Raw genomic sequence first — 22,394 nt, forward strand, 5'->3', positions numbered from 1 at the left:
CTAATACAGAGCTATGATATAATTTTTTAATTAATATAATATATTTAGTTTTATTCATTTCATAAAAAAATGAAAAAAAATAAATTTTTTTAATAAAAATAAAAATAACATATAACTGTATTGAATGTGTGTATTGAGGCAACAACAAACTTTCAAATGTTAAGAAGTATTTAAATTTTATTTTAATAAAATTAATTATAGATATAAATAATTAAGAATAAGTATTATGTATTTAATTAATTTTAATCTCTTTGATACTAAATAAAAATTTCTTATTAATATTTTTATTAATTTAAAGAATAATATCTTGATTTGTTAAATATAAAAATAATAAAGATGGTCTAAAATAGTTAGATTAAAAAATCCTATAAAAATTAATTAGAAAAAGAAAAAAATAGAATTTATTACAAAAAAAATAGAAATAAACATTATTGATTATAATAAATAATAAAATAAAATTATTTACCATATATATAAAGCCTCTAATAATTAACAATAAAACATTTGATTAAGAAAAACTACAACCTAGTATGATAGAATTTAAATAAAAATTATATAAAAATTTATCAGATTATTTTCTTTTCTTTGAATTTATGTATTTGCATACTAATATATGTTTAATATAAAGAAAATTAAATTTAAAACCTATGATTTATATAAAATAAACAATGTAAATATAAAAATATAAAATAAAGGCAAAAAAAATCTAAATTTTAATTTGGAATTAATATTTTTAAAAAATTAAAAATAAATAATATTTCTTAAAAAATAAATATTATTATTTATGTAAAACTGTAAAATTGTTACATGTAGAACATAGTCCAATGCATTTCAAATGAAGGTTAATTTGAGGGCCTTCATAAGTACAATTAGATTATAGTTGTTTAAAGATAATAAATGTTTGATGCTAAACTAGACTATCTACAAATAAAATATTAATTTGAAACTATTATTATATAATTCTAAAAAAATATAAATTACAATTTCATATTAAAATTTTTTTTTGGCATAATTAATCTTGTTTTGTAATAACAAAAAAAAATTGGAATTAAATTGCTATATATAAATAATATTTTAAATTTATTTTTAAAATATCTTTTATTAAAAAATAAAGTGAAATTAAAAAAATATATAATTAATTTGTTTTGGTAATAAGGACAGAATAATATTTTTTATATGCATAAAAACATTTGATGAATAATAATCATTTTATTTTCAAGTATGAATGTTTATTTTAATAAAAGAAAAAATATATTATTCTCAAGAATACATATTATAATATTAAATAATTGGATATTTAGAAAATATGAGAAAACATTGTATCATAGTTGTTTTAAACTACATTGAGAATATAAGTCAACTTATCTTTTCAATAGATAAAGTTTTTATAATATCTTTCACATAAATAACTTGTAATATAATTCTCTACAAAGAAATTTAAAAATTATTTATCTCATAATCATAATAAGTTATCTTAATTATTATTTTATCTCTTGCATTTTAAAAAATCTTTAAATTATTTTCTTAAATTTTAAGGATATATATATATATATATATATATATATAAATTTATACATTAGATTATTTTTAATTATTTAAAATATCTTATATTTGTAAGTTTTATAGTTTTTATTCTAATTTATAATCTTGATATATAAAGTAAATTAGATTTTTTTTTAGATTCTTTCAAATTAATATTAGTAATAATTATCAAGTGGTATAAGATTTACTTATTCAATTTGTATAATTATAATTATAACTATATGTATAGTTTTTTTTAAAAGAAAGACAGTTTTAAATTGAATTTAATTAGATGGCATTATGTATCAAGAAGATGGATCTAGAAATATTTTTATAAGGATAATAAATTTTTGTACTAGTAAGAGAAAGATTGAAAGAAAAATAGAAACACAAACATGAGATGGAATAACTATTGTCATTATATAAAGACATTAAAAAGTCTTGAACTAAGATTGGAATACAAGTTTAACGCTGACAAGACTAAAAATGGCCTTCAATCTTACATCTTCTTCTATTAGCATACAAAAAGATATAGTAAAAGATTTTCAAAGACCACAAGACTTTTGGGTAAAGTATATAAGTTGTAGGTTCCTTCCATATTCACTTTCTAAAGGTAAGAAATTTTTAGAACAAGTTTAATTAGCCAAGTGGAAAATCGAAAACAATTTTTAGAACTTGTGTGCATCAAGAATGTTTTTTTAATGCTTCTTGAGTAAGACAATATTTATCTTATTTACTTCTACTTACTTTTATTTATTTTTATTTATTTAAGTAGTGTAGAACTTTGTTATATTAAGTCCTAAAAATATTTCAAAGCAATTACATCATATTAAAGTAATTACAATTAAATTATATTGAAGTAATCACAATTATATTATTATATATGTTTTTTTATTTTTAAAATTAAAACTAAAAAGAAAGAGACCATTATCAAATTTAATTTCCAAAATTTACAACACCGAGTTAATAAATTTTGATATATAAAAAAAAATTAATATAAAAGCAACACAATATGTTAATTTATTTTCCGTTTTAATATGTTTCTAAGGAAGGGTCCTTTTCCAAGATGTAAATCATAAAACTTATTCAAATTTGAATATTAGTAAACCATAAAACTTACACTATTTATTGACTATATATAATATATCTTTGTTAAAACAACATTTTATATGTCTGGTTCTATCTTTCTCACTTGAAAATTTAAACGTATTAATTAAAAATTACTTAAATTTATAAAATTAATTATGAAAACGATACTTTTAATGTCATGTATACACGATAATTGTACAAATTCATATATTTTTATATTCAAGCATAACAAAAATTCGAAAAAATTGTATTTTTTAAAAAAACTTAAGCACTGTAAAACCTTACTTCAAGCATTAGATGCACATGTAGTTTTTCACAAAAAATAACCATAAATATAAATAAATAAAATTATTGATATTTTTTTGGAAATTTTAATGATGGTAAAATTTATTGTTATTGAAGCTGAGCTCTATTTACTTTTTTAATATATTTTTTTAATATGTTAAAAATATTAAATTTGATATATAAAAAATATTAATTATTATAAAATATTGAACAATCTTATTAATCCTATTGGTGCCTCCTTCTTTTTACAAGAAATGCAAATATAAGTTTTTATAAACTTGCAGTTCTACATATCATCAACAACATCATAGAAACCACTTTCAGCAATTACAGATAACATTGTGAAAACGTATAACATCGTTCACATCTTTTGATTTTTGAAATTAATCACTTCCAATAAATGATATTTTGATTTTGTTCTTAAGAAAAAAAAGAAAAAAAGAAAAATGGAAACAGTAAAAGTTAAAACTGAAGGTTCATCTTGTCAACTCAAAATCTTAAGTCATTTAATTATGAAATCACAAGACAAGATGTTGCAATTATCACATGATGTCCTTGGAAGAGACCCTGATTTAAGTGGTTCATACAGTAACTTGTACCATAAAAAAACCTTAATTAGTGAAAGTCACGACCAGAGTGTAGGAAATCACAAGGGGTTGTTGGAGTGGACTTGTTGAAGCACGTCGACCTTTTGTTAAGTTGATACCCGGTTCATACAGGGTATCCGTGGCGTCGACGGAGACCACGTCAGCTTTGATGCCCTGGTGTGCTGACTGTTCCTCACATGAACTCCGCACCAACCCCCCCCCCCCACCAACCAAGTCCATACAACGACGTTTCGTAAATGAATGTTATCTATAGGAGTTATATTCATCCTGTTCACCGCCCCGCCAAATCCCGAATGAGATTCCGGTTCGAAAGGGATCCCGTTTTTTCGAATCTTTGTTGGGATGTGACGTTCTCGGTGTTTTAGCGGGAATTGGGCGACAGTGATTGCTCGAGTATGGTTCATGAGTAGCTAAGTTTCATCGGGTGTTGAAGGTTTTTGTTAGAAGAAGATTGCGGGAAAATGTTAACATGGCAGGTATGGCAATTCTAGGCTTCTTATGGTACTAGCCTCGATTTTGTGCTTCTTAAGGAGGTTCAGGCCTACAATCTTGACCTCTTTTCTCGATTGAATGAATGTAATGAGGCTCCTTCTGGACTCCGAACGTGGGAAATCCAGTTGGCGCAAGTCGAATATAAACGCTGAGCAAATCCAGAGACGCTTAACCTTGCTGTATTTAAGTGCTCATGAGAGCCGAGCTTTGCTATTGCCAACTAGGAATTTTTTAAATGATGTATTGCACAGGATATACGCTCAGTGTATACTGTTTTTGTCCATCTAGCTTGTTTTGTGAACTTTCTCAATCCCACTCCATTGCTTCCATCACTTCATATCTTCTGTGAGATGGATTTGCTGAGCCAGATAATCTGGTTGGAATCAGGTTCTGCTTATTTAGCCCGTAATTTTACAATAATGAATATGACTGGAAAATCTCGAAAGAAAAGAAAAAAATGCAATCCCTGACTTTGACAGTTGGTGATTTTTTTAATAATAAAATCGATTTATATCAACTAAAAAATCCTATTTTTTATATAAATAACTAAAAAGATATGAAATTCTCTTTATGCTTCTTCTAACTATTAATTTATTATTGATAGGATTTTTATAATTAACAATTATAGATAGGAGGCCAATGAAGACATTGGTTTCAATAACTAATCTTAAATACTTAATGATAAGTAAAAACATAAAACTAACTAAGCTAATTGCCTCTAAGATTTACTAAGACTCCATTTTTATGACTTTTCTTTCAATAAGACTTTTGTACTTATAAATACTTCTAAATTCTAAAAAATAATTAAATAGTAAAAAAGACTCTTTAATCTTAATATTTACATAATAAAATTACTTAAAACTATATTTTTAACCAATCCACTAATTAAGATGATTTTATGGAACTTATAATGATATTACTTTAATACTACAAAATGACACTATCAAGGTCTTTTCTTTAAGGTGTGAAACTCACTATCTTAGGAATTAAGAACCGTCAAAGAAATATTAAAGATCTATAAGATGAAAATCAGTACTTTCTCATGCTAAAACACAAGTTTAGATCTAAAAATCCTAACATCAATAAATACCATAAAAAATATTCTACACAAGTACAACTACTAAAAAATGACATCAATTTATTTGAATAATACAACAAAGTGTATGTTGGTCCATATCCTATTGAAAAAATACAACAAGTAACATACAAGTATATAATAATTAAAAATATATCACACAAGAAAAGTATAGAATGAAATATCTTTCACTTCAAATATCCTTTATTTATAGGAGGATTTTACATCTATTATAGTTTAACTTCATTTATAATTATCTTCATCCATCTTTACTTTATTCAACTAAATTCTAGATTCTTCTTAACCTAACTGCCATTTAAAACTCTAGTTGCCACATTAGTAACTTATCTTTACTCTTTTGCTAACCTTTGACCATTAATAATTTCTCTAAGATGATATCTTTTACATAGTATCTTATTTTTACTTTGATAATAACACTCTTACTTTGCTATTGATCAAAGGATTTCAATCTATATACATTTGTAATTAAATCAATAAGTATATCTTCTATTCTAAAATAATTTAAGTTAATAACTTTCTTTTCAATCTTATAACATGGTATAGATAAGATATTTGTATTGTTGACATATAGGAATAGATAGTTGGAACCATGTTTGAAAAGTTATGGAAGTTTTTAGAATTGAGGCTAGGTTGGTGGACTATGTAGGATCCACCAAAGAACATTCTAGAAAGAACTTAAGATGGTTATTTAAATAAGGCCCACGATTGAATCTTCTTAAAAGAGTTTAAGGTGGTTATCTACATGGGATCCATCATCTAAGAACATTCTAGAAAGTCCAAGGTGGTAGAACAAAATATAAATAAGACTGACTAGGGCCTTTTGGATATTTGATCAAGTATGGCTTTAGACCTTTTTTCTTACTAAAATTTGATTTTGCATCTTCTTATTCAATTTTGTTCTATTCTATTTGTGTTTGCTCAATTTTTTTTTTTATATCCTATTCTATTAATTTTGTTTAGTTTTATTTTGGTCTATTTTTTCTTACTTTGTAATGAAATTTTACGTTGCTATGAATTAGAAAGATCTTAGACTTTTGAGATAGACCAATCTTGTTTCAAATCTTTTTTTCTTATAAAATGATTTTGAATGTCAATATCTTTATTTTTTGAGTAATGCTTTGAATTCTTTGTATAAAGAAGACATCATCATTTTTCATATTTTATGAGATTTGCTTCCAATTATACAAGTCCAATCTCTTCCAAAACTTATCTAATCCAAATTACATCCATTACACCATGGTTTATTGGCATAGACTCTTTCTCTTTTATAGACCTTGTAATTTTTAGTTGTTTCTTGCAATTCCATGATATTATTCTTATTTTAATAGGAAATCTATTATTATTATTATTATTATTATTATTGAACTTCTATTATTTTCATCTTTAGTCCAATTTCCATTACAATAACCATTCAAAACAATGTTATTAGTTCTAAGACACAATTTTATGTTTATGGTGCCTTTTATGTATCCCATGATTCTTTTGATGGTTGTCTTATGAATTGGTCCATCTTTTGACATATATTTACTTATAATATTCATTACATATATAGGATCCATCCTTGTGCCAATCATTGCATATATAAATATGCCAACTCTTGTCTTATATGGAACACTTAGGATTTAATCTTTAATTTCAAGAAATTCCTCATTTATAAGCTTCATCAGTATCAAATTAGATCATTAAATCATAAACATAGAAAATAATAATCAACAAGAATTCATTAAATTTTATACAAATATAAAAGGATTAATCTCAATTTTTATAAATTCTTTATTCATAAAAAATGTATCAATACATTGTTACCATGCCTTTAGTGAATGCTTAAGCTAATATAAAAAATACTTTAGCTTATTAATAAAGTGTTGATTTTATTTATCAATAAATTCTTAAGATTTATCCATATACATATTTTCTTTTTATTAAAAAAATATAAGAAGTCTCAATATATAAGATCAATAAGATTTCATACAAAGAAAAGTGTGAAGTAAGATGACTCTCATTTTTAACATCCATTACTTAAAGATGATAGTTATTGCTCATACTATCAATTTCTATCTTATAACTTTTATATCTATAAAAAGATATATTAAGTGTATATGTTGGCATCTTATTTATTACTAGGATTTATCTTATTATATATTTTATATTTATTAGATCTTGTAGCATCTCCCTTATGACAAGGATATACTATGGTATTTAATTTATATTCTTATCTTTCATTTAGATATTGCTTAATAGATTCTATATGCCTTTGGTCTTATTTTTTATTCCTTATCTTTTTATCTTATTCATAAGTAGATCTTTTTATACATATAAAAATAATCTTTTCACAATTAGTAACTTATTTAAAATAATATTTTATTTAATGAGATTTATTTAATTTAATGAGATTTATTTTATTTTTTCTTTGATTTGTTACTTTTAATATTTCCAACTCTCTATTCAAAAAAGCCATCTTTATATCTATTTGATACATCATTAAATCCATTGCTATTCTAGTTGCTATTGAAGAAACACAACTTTGATTTCTTAAATATATAGCATCAACAAGGTTGTATTTAAAAAGAATATGGAATAAGATGACTCTGACTTCCAACATCCATTACTTATAGCTAGTGGTTGTTGTCTTTATTGACAACTTCTAATTTATTATTTTTACGTCCAACTAAAAATATATCAAGTATATTTTTTGATATCTTTTCTATTACAAAGAAATGCCTTTAATACATCTTTTATGATCTTTTTATCCTAACATATTTAAGCATATCTTAGCATATCTTAGAATATCTTAAAAGATCTTTTATGATCCTTTGATTCCAAGACTCTTTGACCATTATCAACACATATAAAATAATATTATTTAAATTTACTTACTTACTTACTTACTTACTTATTTTAATACTCCTACTTTACTATTGATAAAAGACTTTTAATCTTAATGCCTTTGTCAACATGTAATGTCTATCTTTTATTCATGCATTTGTCAATAAATTAGTAAGCATATTTTTTGTTATATAATACTTCATATCAATTACTATCATTTCAATCTTTCTTTTTATAAAGTAATGTTGAATGTCAGTATGCTTGGTCCTTAAATGATGTCTTGATTTATTGCAAAAGACATCTTTGATTGTTACACTTCATTGGAATTATTTCAAATTGCATTAGTTCAATATCTTTCAAAACTCATTCTTGCCATATGGCTTTCATACTATCATGGCTTGTTGCCATGTATTCTTTCTTCATTGTGGATCTTGCAATTATTGGTTAACTCTTATAATACTACAAAATAACTCTTGCAATTCTAAAAACTAATCATTCAAAGTAATATTATCACCTCCAAGGTATAATTTGAGGTATGAAGTACCTTTTAAATACCTCATGATTCTTTTAATGATTGTCCAATGCATTGATCTAGCCTTTAATATGTATTGACTTATAAAACTCATTGTATGTACAAATCCACCCTTGTTCCAACTATTATGTACATAAGTGAGCTTATTGTTGCATTATATAGAACATCTTATATTTAACCTTCAATTTCAATAAATCCCTCATTTGTGAGCTTTATTAACTTCAAATTGGTGTCCAAAGGTGTATCTATAGGCTTACATTCCTCTATATTGAATCATTTCAATACTTCTTCAATGTACTTGCTTTGGCTCATTGTAATGGTCTTCTTAGCACAATTTCTTACAAATTCTACTTTTAAATAATAGTAAAGCTCTTTCAAATCACTCATCTCATACTCTTTTTCTAACTTTGCCTTCAAGAAATCTATCATTTTTAATATATTTGTTAAGATGATCAAATCATCAATACAGAAGATGAAAATCAATACAAACTCATTTGATTGCATCACATACATAGAATAATCAGCTTTATTTCTTTCAAATTCTTTATTGATTAAAAATGTGTCAATACATTGTTATCATACTCTTGGTGATTGATTAAGCCTATATAAAGATTTCTTTAATTTACTAATAAGATATTGTTTGCCTTCTTTAATAAATCATTGAGGTCGAACTTTGTAGATGTCATATTTAAATTTTCATTCAAAAAAGCCGTTTTCACATCTATTTGATGTATTTCTAAGTCTATTGTTGCTTCAATTGCTACAATGATTCTAATAGTAGTGAATTTGGCAATGGAAGCAAATGTCTCATTGAAATTAATACCAACAACTTATGAGTAGCTTTTTGCTACCAATCTAGCTTTATATCTCATAACATTATCTATTGCATTTCTTTTGGTTCTAAATACCCACTTACAACTAGTTTAAGATTGATTTGATAGAAATCAAATCAAATTTCATGTACTATTGTTCATGAATGATTTGTGTTCTTCTTCTATGGTCTTTTTTCTCTTTCTACCATCTATGGACTTTATTACATCATACAATTTTAAAGTACTTTCTTTGAAGTCTTTCTTATTATAATGAATAGATCTTATGGATATTATTGATGTTATTGTTTGATTTTCCTAATTCTACTTTTTTGCATCTAATTATTGATGTATTATTGCTCTTACTTATTATTAAATGCATATATAGGCTTAGAATTTTATTTTCACTTAAAAATGATATTATAGAATACTAGTATTTTGTTTCTTTATTGAGTTATATTATTAGTATACTAACATTGTGCTTTTATGTGGTAAAGCTCTTAAAAGACCTCTTATAGTAAGTAGAGGTGGTTTGTAAAATTAGAGATGATTGAAAAGTGGCAAAGCTTACAAAAGAGGTTTATATTATAGTTTAAAATTGTAAGAAGTGTCATAAGTGAAGTGAGAGTGATTTAAGAGTGAAATCACTAATTTACTCATAAAGAAGGTATTATGGATTTCTAAAAGGAGAACACCTTCTTCTTCATTTTGAGAGGTCTATGACTTCTTTTTTTGATTTTGTTTTATACATTTTTTCATTAGATATGCCTTAAGATAAAGATGAAGGCTTGAGAATGATTGAAAAGTTTAGAGATAATAACTTCTAATATTGGAAGAAAAAAATGGAACTTTTGTTGGATTCATTGGACTATTGCAACATTATAGATAAAAGTGAAGAGCTTCCAAGCAACAATGCTTATGTGAAAAATAAGCAATAGTACAAATCTTGTGAAAGGATGGCTTTTGAGTTGATTGTAATCAATCTTCATGATGCTAATTTTTCACATATTATTGCAAGCAATGAATCAATAAAAGCATTAAATATTCTTTAGAATATCTATGAAAGTAGGAACCTTATCAACATATTTTTTATATGTATTTCTTTAAGATTAATTTATGATTTCTTTATGTTTCTTTTATAGTTTCTTTAAGACTTCTTTTGGATTTGATTAAATCTTGATTAACATTATTAAGGTTTAATAGGAGTTTATTTATGATTCTATTAGATTTATTAAGACCTTGTTGTTGCAATAACTTTTTTTACCTTCTACAATTAGGTGCTTGGTGTATTTTCAAGCAAGACTTTATATAATTCAACAATGTCTTGAAATTGTGTTGAAATTGTACCTACTATCATTCTTTTAAGAATATGAGGAGTTGTAGGAAAGCTTTTAAAGATTGGAAAGTGGGGTAGAAAGCTAATTTAAAAGGCTATGTTTGTAAGTGAAAGAATTTCATCAAGGGTTTGGTTTGAGCCATATCTTGGCATTTTGAAGAATTTTTGGCCCAATTTTTTTAAAAGTGTAAAATATGTTGTTAAGAGGCTATGTAATAAAATGTTGTGCCATTTGAATGTTGAATTTTTGAGATATGAGGAATTAGTACAAGGATATCAATAAATTGGTGTTAAAAGCATTTGCTAGGATTTGAACAATATTTAAAGATCAATAACAATTATATAGTTGAAAATTATATGAGTAGTTTTGAAAAATATGAGTGTACTTCTTAAGTCTATTTGGATAGTTAGATTGAAAGATATATAGGGTGTTAAAATTCAAAAAACATACCTTCAATATAAAATAAGGTTTCAGAAAATTCAGCCATATATTTTTGGGTGATTTAGTGCAATTAGAATTATATATTTGATGAAATTGTCAACGAGCCATTACTCCTCCACCGTTTGTTCCGATTGAAGATAGCTTGGATTATTATGAAGTTGCTGAGGTTCTAACTCCAAGGGGGAATAGGGATGGTCGTTGTGATTTGGAGTTAGGGTTCGGTTCGTCACGTTTACATCAGGTGGACGTAAAATACTGGACATCGATGCAGGTGTAAAATCTGGACGTTGATATGGATACTGCCATCGATGCCGGTGCAAAGTCACTTGAAGCTGGTCCGATACGGTGATGAACAGTCGTGTTCTGAGAGTAGCTAGGAGGGATTATTCCGGGAATTTTGGGGGTCGTATTTCTCGGATCGAGCTCTGATCGTTGGTTGCCTATTGAATTGGGTCGTGGAGGAGAATGGGCGACGCTAGTGGAAATTTGGGAGAGCAGAAGTACAAGAGCAGATACTGAAGTGGAAGAGCATCTTTCTATCTTCTCTTCCAATCTATTGATCTGCTCTTCCAATACTATCAGATCAATAGATTGGAAGAGCAGATCGAAAAATGCTCTCACCTTAAGGAGAGACAGCGACTCCAGGACGACAAGACGCGACTCTGGAACAAGGAAGCGCTACTCCGGGGCAAAGAAGCGCTACTCCGGGAGCAACTCCTGCAAAGATGAGGGCACTCCTATCACTCGTCATTGACGGCCATCTCCTAATCTTTGTCTTTTAATGTTCTCGGGGACTGCTGGATTCATGGTTAAGGAATTAGGGTTGGCATAGGATTGCATACTTTACTTCATGGACCTCTATTGTTCCGTAGCCGGTTCTCTGTTGCCGAACTAGGTGGTCTGGGTTATGTGTATTCTTTGTTGTGGATAGGATAGAGGCGATCCGTCTCTAGGGAAGGATCCTTTGGGTTTGGTGTTGTGTGTGAAGGTGCGTGTATGAGCTAACAATGGAAAAAATAGTATATAATGTGTTACGAAAGGTTGCTGTTTTGCCAGTGTACCAAATTTATGCTTCCTTGACTACCACAATAGCAACCATTACAAGTATTGTATTTCCTCGTATTTCCTCGGATTTTCATTTAATTCACAGGATTGCATGTGCAGATAGTGCACAGAGTATGATTGGCTACGTCAGGACTTGCCGTTGTGGGACTCAGGGTCTTGTTCCAAGACACCAAACACCACGTAAAAGGAGCGTAGATACACGCCTGTTAAAGTGGAGTATTGGGACGTGGAGAAAGACATTGAAGGCTATCTTAACAAGGCAGATAATTTGAAGCGTAGATTTCAGAAAGTGGAATCTCTTACAGCCACCACAGTATGGCAGAATTTGGCAGACATCGCCGGTTCTGTCGTGGCCAGCACGTGCGATTTTGTGAGTAAGAAGCAATCAGGTTCATCGATAATGTACGGACAGGAAATCAGACTTGAAGTGCCACCAAATCTCCTAGCAGAGGAGAGAAAATCAAAGAATTCAGACCAGTCAAGGTCTGTGGACAAAGACGTTCGAAAGACGTTCTATTATGCCAAACCTCTTCGTGTGGATATCTTAGTGAAATCTAACGACAAGAATGGAGGTCTCGGATGCCCCTTGCTTATTCATAAACTTTGGGCAAGATGCTCCTGCCAGACAGGTTCAATATGGCCTGACGTAATTAGATTTTTGTTAATTCTCGTCTTCACGATTTTTCAACAATGTTCAGTTGTCATGCCTGCTGATATGGGAGGCTGCATTGCTTCAGGGATTGACCCCAATTGCTGGTGCAATGTTGGCATCACGAAAGGACAAGCTAGGAGCCTCCTGAATTGCATTCTTCAGGGATATGATTACTTGGTTTTGTAAGCTGTTTTACTACCCTAAACCCTTGACTACCTTGGGATTTTTTCGGTGGGGCAAGATCAGCTTCGAGCTCAGCGTTGCAAGATCTGCCACTGCCTTTGCCATAGTATTCTAGTGAAAGGGTAGGCCTTTTTAACAAATCTTCGATTTGCCTGAGCATCTTTTTGTTGTTTGTACCGTATCTTAATCTTCACGTATCTGAAGGTGTATGTTTAGGGATCAAAAGCCACCCTATCCCCCCCCCCCCCTGGGCAACCGGTGGATTTTCTGATTTCTAGTATTGAAGTTGTGAGGACTTCTTGCAAGATACCAAGAAAGCAGATATTCCTGAGGTTCTGAAGAGGCCTAAGTGCTCAGTAATTTCAAAACTTGGTGCTCGCAATGATGTGTCTTATGTTGGTCTGATCTTCAGATAAGAAGCTGATGAATACAGTGTGAAGTGGCCCTTATTCTACATTTTTTCCTGTTGAGTTGCAGGGCTAAGGTTAGATATGGTGTGCTCACGGATATCCAAAACTGGTATCTCTTCAAAAGAGATCATTCCGACTACCTTTACATCTCAGTGGGTTTTAAGTGGAAGAACCGGCAACCGCATTTGCCTGCTGCAATCGCTTATTTGATCAGTACTTCTGTCAACGCCAGTGGTGAGTTTGATGTTCCACCCGAGGAGGGTGAGCGTCCCTGGAGTTGGGACGTTACCCCTTATACCAGTCCCAGTGGTGGGTCTAAAGATGATGATGATGATAAGGATACACCCTACGAACCAAGTGAGAACGAAATGGGTGATTGCAAAAGGTTTGCCCCGAGGTAACCTGTCTAGCCAGCTACCCAAGCATTGGCGTGTTTTCTGGATGTGTAGAAAAGAGCAAATGGTGGAATGATGGCAAGTGTATGTACAGGACTCAAGAGGCAAACTCAAATAGCAGACAGAAGCAACTGCAGGAGATTCTTGCATCGGACCTGCATTTAGACGACCGTCCCATTTCTAGTGAGGGATGGAGTGGATGCGTGGTTGGTGGTCGTTTGAATGATTCCTTGTTGCAGTGAAGCTTGCTCTCCGCAAGTCGAAACGTGAGGTGGTGAGTTGGAGTTGTGTCAAGTGGAAATGTTGCATTCGCATCTAAAAGTTGACTATTACTTGATCTAATCCGGGGCCGAGCTGGAGTGGTCCTGTTAGCGATAGCTTCCGTAGCAGGCAGTCTTTGTTAGATGCAACGAGGAGCATGTTTATGTTTGTGTTGAAGTGCATGTGCAATTTGCGACACCTTACTTCTTTGTGATCTTGTTCTGTACATACCAACTTCTGGCCGTGCTTGTGCAGGCTCTCCTGAACGACGTGGGCGCCTATCTAAAGCTACAGGAGCATTGGGGGGTTTTCGTGCCCCCATTAGTAGGATACAGAACCACAGCCAATGGCAAGATTGTGCATGTAGCAACAGAGTTGATCGATGACAGTCAACTCGGTCCTGGTAAGTAACCTTTTGAATTAGCAAATGCGGAGTGTGGTTGTCTCCCTCTTCTGGTCGCGAAGGCTGCTTGCAACTTAATCTTGGTGCTTCTACAGCGTGATAATCGAAGGAACTGTATCTCCGGCACTTACGATCAATAAGTAGAGTAGGCATTTATTTGCTTCTAATGATTGGATTTTGGTTCTTAGGGACAGTGACGAGGGAGGTGGCTGCTGCGGCACTTCAAGCGCTTGGCGCTGTGCATGCGTGCGGGCTGCTTCATGGGGATGTCGAGGCACGGAATATTATGGTCGTGCGGGGTACAGAACCATCTGTCCGCCTTGTGGATTTTGGCTTTGCTTGGTGCAGCAACAATAGGAAGTGGCAGAAGGCAGAGGTCATGAAGTTGGAGCGCCTCTTGGAAGAGATGATGGGAGTGGGGTGGGAAAAGAGTCAGATATTGTAATATATCCTCATAAGCAGCTTTGTTTAGTATAGTGTAATTTGCTATCCAAGCAACTCCGATGATGAAGGGCAACAGTGATTTGGAAGACTCACCGTTGACTGCTTGTCAGAATGCCAATCCATTTATTTGCTGAGGGCAAATGGTGTTGTGTTTACCAAGACCACCTTTTATGAAACAGATTGTGATGGACCGAATGAGAGGAGTATCTGAATATAGATTTTTACCCAAGATGAAGGAGAATCTATTAATCTAGGGAGTTGTACACTGGGTTTTAATTTTGTAGGAGATTTTGAGGCTTAATCAGGATGAACGTGAATAGGATCAAATTAGCGCATATTCACGTTCATCACGTTCATGCCATTATGTGCTGTTTTGATCCTGAACTTTCTAAGATTTGCTCACCTCTTTGATCCTTGTTTATGTTAGATCTCTTCTTTTTGGAGGCTGGTTTTTTGATAGAGTTGCAATCATCTGCAAAATATTTCTTGGCAAGTTTTTTCCTTATAATCTCATGATGGAAATAATTATTTTGTTTAAAGATATAAGGGTTGTGAATTTGTATTATTAGTACTTTTAAAAACAGTATTGTGGCATTTCTTGGTTTGTATTGTCTTAGTTTCTCTTATCTCTATTGAAGCCATAAGATAGGATAAGCAAGATGTTTTGATGTTGGCCATAAGATAGGATAAACAAGATGTCCTGATGTTGGCCATAGGTTAGGATAAACAAGATGTTTTGATGCTAGTTATAAGATAGGATAAACAAGATGTCATGATGTTAGCATTTTAATTTGAGTATGGCTGTCATGTTGGTTAAGCAATTTTATTCTATTTCAAGTTCTAAAGTTTGTTCACTTTGCATGCACATCTTAAGACATCAAAAACTTTACTTGTGTGCTTTAATATTGAAATCTGCTTTGGACTTGCCTACCATGAATTTTTCAATAGAGGCCCTTCAAGACTTCTTAAATACTTCCTAAAAATCTTTAGATATTAATTTCAAAGTCTTGTTTTATCCAAAATTGCATCCTGCTAGAAAGTCATGATGTGCTTGAAGAATACATAAGTATACTTTTCTTTCGGGAACATATGAGCACCATTCAAAATAAAATAATGTTTTTGAACTTGAACTTGGAAGTATTACAAGACTTAAAAGAAGTATTCTTAACATCATGAACAAGAGGATCAGAGGACATACTTGATTGAATTTGCTTAAGAAAAGTTGAATCAACAATCAATGTTGATTTCATTGCTTAAAGATGAAATTGATCTAGCTTCAATAAAAATTATCCTTTGTTGATCAAAAGTTGCATCTTTTTCTTTTGATATAAAATAAGAACATCTAGAAAGGGCATCAAACAAATCTTATTGTTTTCTTGGCTAATAAGCGATATTGAACTCAAATCTTGACAAAGACATGGTCTAATAAGCTTAGCAATGATTCAAAACACATGTTAATATAACATATTTAAGGCTCTTGTAATCCGTACATATGATGATTGGATTAGAAGTGCCTTCTAAATATTGATGCCATTCTTAAAAAGAATCCATAATTGCAAGAAGTTCTTTGTTGTAGATTTCATAATTAATCTTAGATATTGAGAATTTCTTGAAATGAAAAGCTACTGGGTAGAGCTTGTCATCTTTTCCTATTTGTGACAAAACAACACATATAGCAAAATTTGATGCATTTATTTCCATAAAAAATGCCTTCAAAAAGCCGACACAATATAAGATTGGTGCAGAAATAAATGTCAACTTCAAGGCTTTAAAAGATGCTTCGCCTTCTTTGCTCCAATCAAGTTTGACTTTACATGTAAGATTTGTAAGAAGAGCTACAATTTGAGATAAATTCTTGATGAAGATCTGATAGTAATTGACAAAGCCCAAAAAGTATTGCATATCTCTTATTATTTTTAGAATCTTCTAATCTATAATAGTTTGAACCTTCTTTGGATCCATCATAAGTCCTTTGTTGGAAATGATATATCATAAGAAGTCAACTTAAATAATATGGAATACATGCTTTTCCAACTTAGCATATAATTCCACATCTCTAAGTTTTTATAACACATGATGAATATAAACTTCATGCTCTTTTGTGTTTTTAGAATATATTATAATGTCATCTAAGTAACAAACAATAAAATCATCTAAAAACTCACAAAAAATATCATTCATAAGATATTGAAATCAGTTGATGCATTTGTAAGTCCAAAAGGCATGACATTATATTGAAAGTGTCCATACCTTGTTCAAAATACAGTCTTCTATTCATCTCTTTCTTTAATGCGGACCAAGTAGAATACTCCTTGTAGATCTATTTTTGTATAGATCTTAGCTTGATTTAGTTGATCAAAAAATTCAGATATCAAAGATAAAGGATACCTATTTTTGATGATAATCTTATTGAGTCATCAATAATATATGCATATTTGTAGTTATCTATCTTTTTTCTTCACAAATAAGATAGGAGCTTTGGCAAGAGATTTCGAATGGCATGTGAAATTCTTGGCCAAGTTCTCATCAATGTACTTCTTAAGTTCAGACAACTCATTTTGTGATAAACTATAGATTGGACCAAATAGTAGCTAACTTCCTTCTTTAAGGTCAATTGATTAATCATATAGACGATGTTTTAGAAGAATATCTACATTCTTCTTCTAAAAAATAACTTGAAAATCTTGATATTAACTTGGGATGCCACTTGAAGTCTTTTTATCATTAAAAATATATGTGGCATAAATAACAAAAGATGATCCTTCTTTTGTAGCATGTAAGAAAGCTTTTGGGCCTACAAGTATGGATTTGGCTATACTAGACTCATGGCTTTCTATAAAATTCTTAATAATACTTTTAGAAAAGTTAAGTTTATAAGAAATCTAATCTATGAAAAGATTATACCTTTTTAGTCATGATAAACCTAAAATAATCAAATTAGAGGGAGATCTAAATATATTAAAAATTACACAATTATTACAATCATTTATTATTACATCTATAGGAAGTGTTTCATAATTAATATCTCCAAAAGATAACAGATGGTCATCTATGACCTCTACATGTATGGATTTAGTTTTTTATACTAAAGATATTCTATTGCTTTTAAAAATTCTTCATCTAAAAAAATAACCTGAGGTTCTTGAATCTATTAAGGTACAAGCTTTTTGATTATTAGGTCTTTAATGTATATTTATTATAAAATAACAAGAGGATTTTTAGGAGAAGATAGGACCTTCATTTGTATAAGATTTCAACCGCAGGGTCCTTCTTGTAGCTAGACAAATTTGTTTTTTGACATTTTCTCATCTTTGACAGTTGTACTCCTCATTTTGTAGTTGCATCGTTTCTTTAGACAATGTTGAGCAATGTGCTTAGCTTCTCTAGAATATAAAAATAATTCTTTTTAATGATGATAAGTCTTTTTTTTATTCAGTAAGAGGTTTAAAATGTACCGCATCAATTTGCATGTCTTCTATTTCCAAATATTTAGATTGAGAGGTAGTTGGTATTGTTATTGAATTGTAATAATGTGGAGGATTTCTTGCATGATTTTCCACCAAAAAAGCCTCCAGATTATCTAATATTGGATCTCATTGTTCAAAAAAAGATGAAAACCATGATAATACCAAATTTGAAAGAAGTGTATCAATGAATCTAATTTGTGATCTCAGCATTGGATAGCTTTGAGGTTGAAGTTCAATTTCAAGTTTTACTTGATTGATAAATCCTCAAAACTTAGATCTAGTGCCATCAAACTTCTTGGATAAGATAATTTTAGATTCTCTAACATTGGAAGGATGTTCTACTATAAGAGAAGGAATGTGATTTGGTGAAGATGTTGAAGTGGCTTCAATCATATGTATATCTTCACTTCCTGCCATTTTTGTTGCTTCTAGTCACAATAAAGTAAGTTGATGCATTGCAAGCATCAACTCCCTCAATTGCTTTTGCATTTGTGCTATTGTACTGTTCATTTTAAGAAGCTTTGTTGTGATAACACCTAAAAAAAAATGTCTAATATTGCTCAAGACAAATAGAAGAGAAGACTTGAGAATAAAGAGAATACTAAGAATAATATTAATTTAAAAGAGGGTAATTTTTAACTTCTAATATACTTATGTCTTATTAAGAAAAAGAAATAATCCACTCTTAATCAAGACAAGATAAAGCTCTAATATTGTAAGTGCACTCTTGTTAATCTATCAAGAATTGTCATAGACATACAACTGAAGAAGAGTCAAAAAGATTCTAGGAGGTTCTAGAAGAATCTAAGAAGGTTCTTGTAGATCCTAAAAGGTTCCAAAAGGTTCCAATAAGCTCTAAGAAGATTCCAAAAGATTCCAATAGATTCTAAGAAAGTTCTAGAAGATCATAGGAGATCTTAGAAGGTTCTAGGAGGCTTTAGATGATTTAAGAAGTTGCCAAAGAAAGATCTTAGGCTTGCTTTGTTCCCAAGACTCACAAAATTTTTTTAAGTAGCTTTCTAGGACCTAATATATATAGGAGTCAAGGTTGAGGGGATCCTCAGTCTTGACAACTCACTTCTTGTGGTCTAATCAGGACCTTCTTGCCTTCTATCTAGTCATTGTTCTAATGTCGAGCTAACTCCATTTCTTGGTCTTGAATCCTTGTCTTGTATATGGTCCCTAACAAGAATATGAATTGAAAGAAGATGCTTAAGCTTATGAAATCTGTGTCAAAAGAAAAGTGACAAAATATAAATAAAAAATTATGTATATTAAAAAGAAACTAGAATGGCTTTTGCCAAAAGACAAAGAAATTAGAGACTCTTGAATCTAGACTAGAAGTAAGAAAAGAGTTGACAAGAGTAAAGAAGGCTTCACTCTTGTCTCTATATATATTATCTACCTAGGATCTATGTGGCAACGTTCTAAAAGACCTCTAAAAATGTATTGACTTTGTATAACATGTATCTTGACTTATAAGGCAAGCTTTTTATATGGAAACTACATAATTAGCTTGTTTTGCAAGCTACCAACATATGTGGTATGTGGTTAGCTTGTTGATCAAGTTTCTAATGTACCAATCAACTGCAAATATATGTAAAGTCAAAGCAAAGTCTAAGAAAGCTTCTAAGAAGTTTTTTTAGAAGGATTTATGAAATTAATCTATCTTTACATACTTCTACTTATTCATATTATTTAGGTAATAATTATAATAGATATATATTTGTGATATGTGTTTAGATTCTCTACAATGTAAGTAGAATTATTTTTGACTATATTGAATCTTTTCTTATTTAATAAGACATTTGAAATATACCACATTAATTTATATGTCTTTTACTTTTAATTTTTTTATTTGATATTGTAATATATAGAAAAATTGGTTAATAAATGTAATATGATTCTAATTCATATCAATTATAAGTTTTCAAAATTATAAAGCATATAATCTTATTGAATGATTATCTTAATGTAAAATATAAATCTTGTTAGTTGTTACATAAATTATATCATATATTTATACATAGATTAAAGCTCTACCAAAAAATATTCCATATTTTTTAATATTAAATAACATAATTTAAGAAAATATATAAACTATGATAAAATAAAATATGAAAGTAGTGTTTTAAAAAATATTATTTGTGATCTTGGATTTAGATAATTTTGAAATTGAAATTCAATCATCAATTTTATGTGATTGATGAATCCTTAAAATTTTCTTTATGCCATTAAAATTTTCTAAAAATGCAACTTTTAGTTCTCTAATACTAGAACAATGTTCTACCATAGAAGATATAATATGATTTAGTATAGATGTTGGAGTAGCTCTAATCATCTTTGTATCTTTACTTCAAGCTAATCTTATTATTTCCAATAGTGGTGAATTGAATCAATGCATTACAAGCATTAATTTTCTTATTTTTTCTTATATTTGTGCTATTGGATTTTTTATTTTAATAAGCTTTGCTATGATAATATAATAGAGAAGAAGATAATTAATATTTCTTGAGATAATTAATAAAAATAATTTAAGAATAAAAAAATCCTAAAAAATAATTCCAATTTAATGTGGATAATCTATAAATTCTATTGTGCTTATATTTTATTAAGAAAAAAACAAATCCACTCTTAATTAAGAAAAGATAAAGCTTTAATATTATAAGCCTATTCTTTTCAATTTTTCAAGGACAAGAACTCAAAGAATGTACATAAACAAGTGAAGTGTTGTCAGGTTAACTGAAAAATAACTTAGAAATGCATTGTACATGTAGTTGTAGAAGATAAATTTTTTTGCAACAAACAAAGAACCTAATTTTTTTTAATAAAATCTAAAAAAAATTTACTTAAATCTTAATAATTATAATTAAATCTTAATCAAATTCTAAAATAATTATTATATAATTCATAAAAAAATAAACATCAAAGATATAATAAAGAACATTAAAAAAAAACTAATAAAATCCTAAAGAATTTTTTAAAAATTCTCAAATAAATCATAAAAAGGTATTTTAAAAAAACCTTAAAGAAACCATAGAAAATATTAAAATAATACTATAAAAACCTTTAAAAATAATGAAAAAATCCTAAAAAAATTTAAAAATGAATTTCTAAAGAAATTATAAAAAAAATCCAAAAACATTCCTACATAAATTTTAAAATTATTCTAATTAAATTCTAATAAAACACTGATAAAATATTTAAGAAAATATAATAATTCTAAATAAATATTAAATAAATATTTAAAAATCTTAAAAAAATCTTATATATATATATATATATATATAAATCTTAATTAAAATCTAACCAATTCTAATCAATCTTAAAAGAGTCTTAAAATCTCAATGACGATTAAATCATTAATCTTTCTTATAACTTTTTACACATTATTATCAAATTATCTAAAACAAATACATTTTTTTAAAAAAAATTACTTAAATCTGAATAATTATAGTTAAATCTTAAATCAATTACAAAAAAAAAATCTTTAATTGTTCAAGTATTAGTTGTCTTCTTTTTATAATCTTTATGTTGATCTTCAAGTAGAAATAAATTCTTATTTAAACCTTCACTTATATGCAAAATTGCAAAAATATTTGAAAACTAAGTTCACAATCTTCTCAAAAAAATTTGCTTCAATTCAAATTACAAATTATTTAAGATCAAAGAAATCTTTAATAACCCTTAAAGTTAAAAATCCAAAATCCTAACCTAGTTGGATTTCAATAACCATTGATCTAACCAGTACATTAATATAAAATTTACAAGATAAATTTAAGACAAGTAGATGAATCAATTGACAAATTTTTGTTTGTTATTTTTTTAGAATGCTTGTAAAATTTTCGAACGTATTCTCTTTTTTTTATTTTTTTTAATTATTCCAAAGAACTTATAATATTTTTTATTTTGAATATCTATTAAAATTTTAGTATTAATTTAAATTACTCAAAATTAATATTTAACAAAATCTTTAATTTTTATTTATTTATTTATTTATTTTATTCTTAGATTAACAATAGAATCTTGGATTTGCTACAAGTGAGCTATTTTATGTCTTAAGATTTAATATTAATCT

General features: G+C 28.8%; 2 protein-coding genes across 5 annotated transcripts; both read left to right on the forward strand.

Annotated features, from left to right (window-relative positions):
- The first annotated feature begins 10,853 nt into the window (after positions 1 to 10,853).
- On the forward strand, positions 10,854 to 15,275 carry LOC112292090 (uncharacterized). 4 transcript variants are annotated; one of them, XM_024540243.3, is made up of 6 exons: positions 10,854 to 12,730; positions 12,839 to 12,935; positions 13,414 to 13,731; positions 13,836 to 14,015; positions 14,258 to 14,405; positions 14,594 to 15,275. In XM_024540243.3, the coding sequence occupies exons 1-4, from the start codon at positions 12,502 to 12,504 to the stop codon at positions 13,981 to 13,983; spliced, it is 792 nt and encodes a 263-aa protein (XP_024396011.1). In that variant the 5' UTR covers positions 10,854 to 12,501; the 3' UTR covers positions 13,984 to 14,015; positions 14,258 to 14,405; positions 14,594 to 15,275. The 4 variants fall into 4 exon arrangements, with proteins under 4 accessions (XP_024396011.1, XP_024396009.1, XP_024396010.1 ...); XM_024540241.3 differs by having other exon boundaries at positions 11,082 to 12,730; positions 13,414 to 13,743; XM_024540242.3 differs by having other exon boundaries at positions 11,082 to 12,730; positions 13,414 to 13,743; positions 14,600 to 15,275.
- Positions 14,042 to 14,850, forward strand: LOC112292104 (uncharacterized). The gene is made up of 3 exons (XM_024540258.1): positions 14,042 to 14,062; positions 14,258 to 14,405; positions 14,594 to 14,850. Exons 1-3 carry the CDS (start codon positions 14,042 to 14,044, stop codon positions 14,848 to 14,850), a joined length of 426 nt encoding a protein of 141 aa, XP_024396026.1.
- Positions 15,276 to 22,394: the final 7,119 nt, after the last annotated feature.

Source organism: Physcomitrium patens, chromosome 15 (genome assembly GCF_059467195.1).
Source record: "Physcomitrium patens ecotype Gransden chromosome 15, ASM5946719v1, whole genome shotgun sequence".
In the NCBI taxonomy this organism is placed as follows: Eukaryota; Viridiplantae; Streptophyta; class Bryopsida; order Funariales; family Funariaceae; genus Physcomitrium; species Physcomitrium patens.

What these genes read in the sequence shown, in the direction of transcription:
- LOC112292090 (XM_024540241.3), top strand. Translation starts at nt 12,502, where the DNA reads ATGTACGGACAGGAAATCAGACTTGAAGTGCCACCAAATCTCCTAGCA. An exon ending in AAGATGCTCCTGCCAGACAG is followed by an intron (nt 12,731 to 12,838) that starts GTTCAATATGGC and finishes GCATTGCTTCAG; the next exon opens with GGATTGACCCCAATTGCTGG. An exon ending in GGATATGATTACTTGGTTTT is followed by an intron (nt 12,936 to 13,413) that starts GTAAGCTGTTTT and finishes GTTGAGTTGCAG; the next exon opens with GGCTAAGGTTAGATATGGTG.
- LOC112292104 (XM_024540258.1), top strand. Translation starts at nt 14,042, where the DNA reads ATGTTGCATTCGCATCTAAAA. An exon ending in TGTTGCATTCGCATCTAAAA is followed by an intron (nt 14,063 to 14,257) that starts GTTGACTATTAC and finishes GTGCTTGTGCAG; the next exon opens with GCTCTCCTGAACGACGTGGG. An exon ending in TGACAGTCAACTCGGTCCTG is followed by an intron (nt 14,406 to 14,593) that starts GTAAGTAACCTT and finishes TTTGGTTCTTAG; the next exon opens with GGACAGTGACGAGGGAGGTG.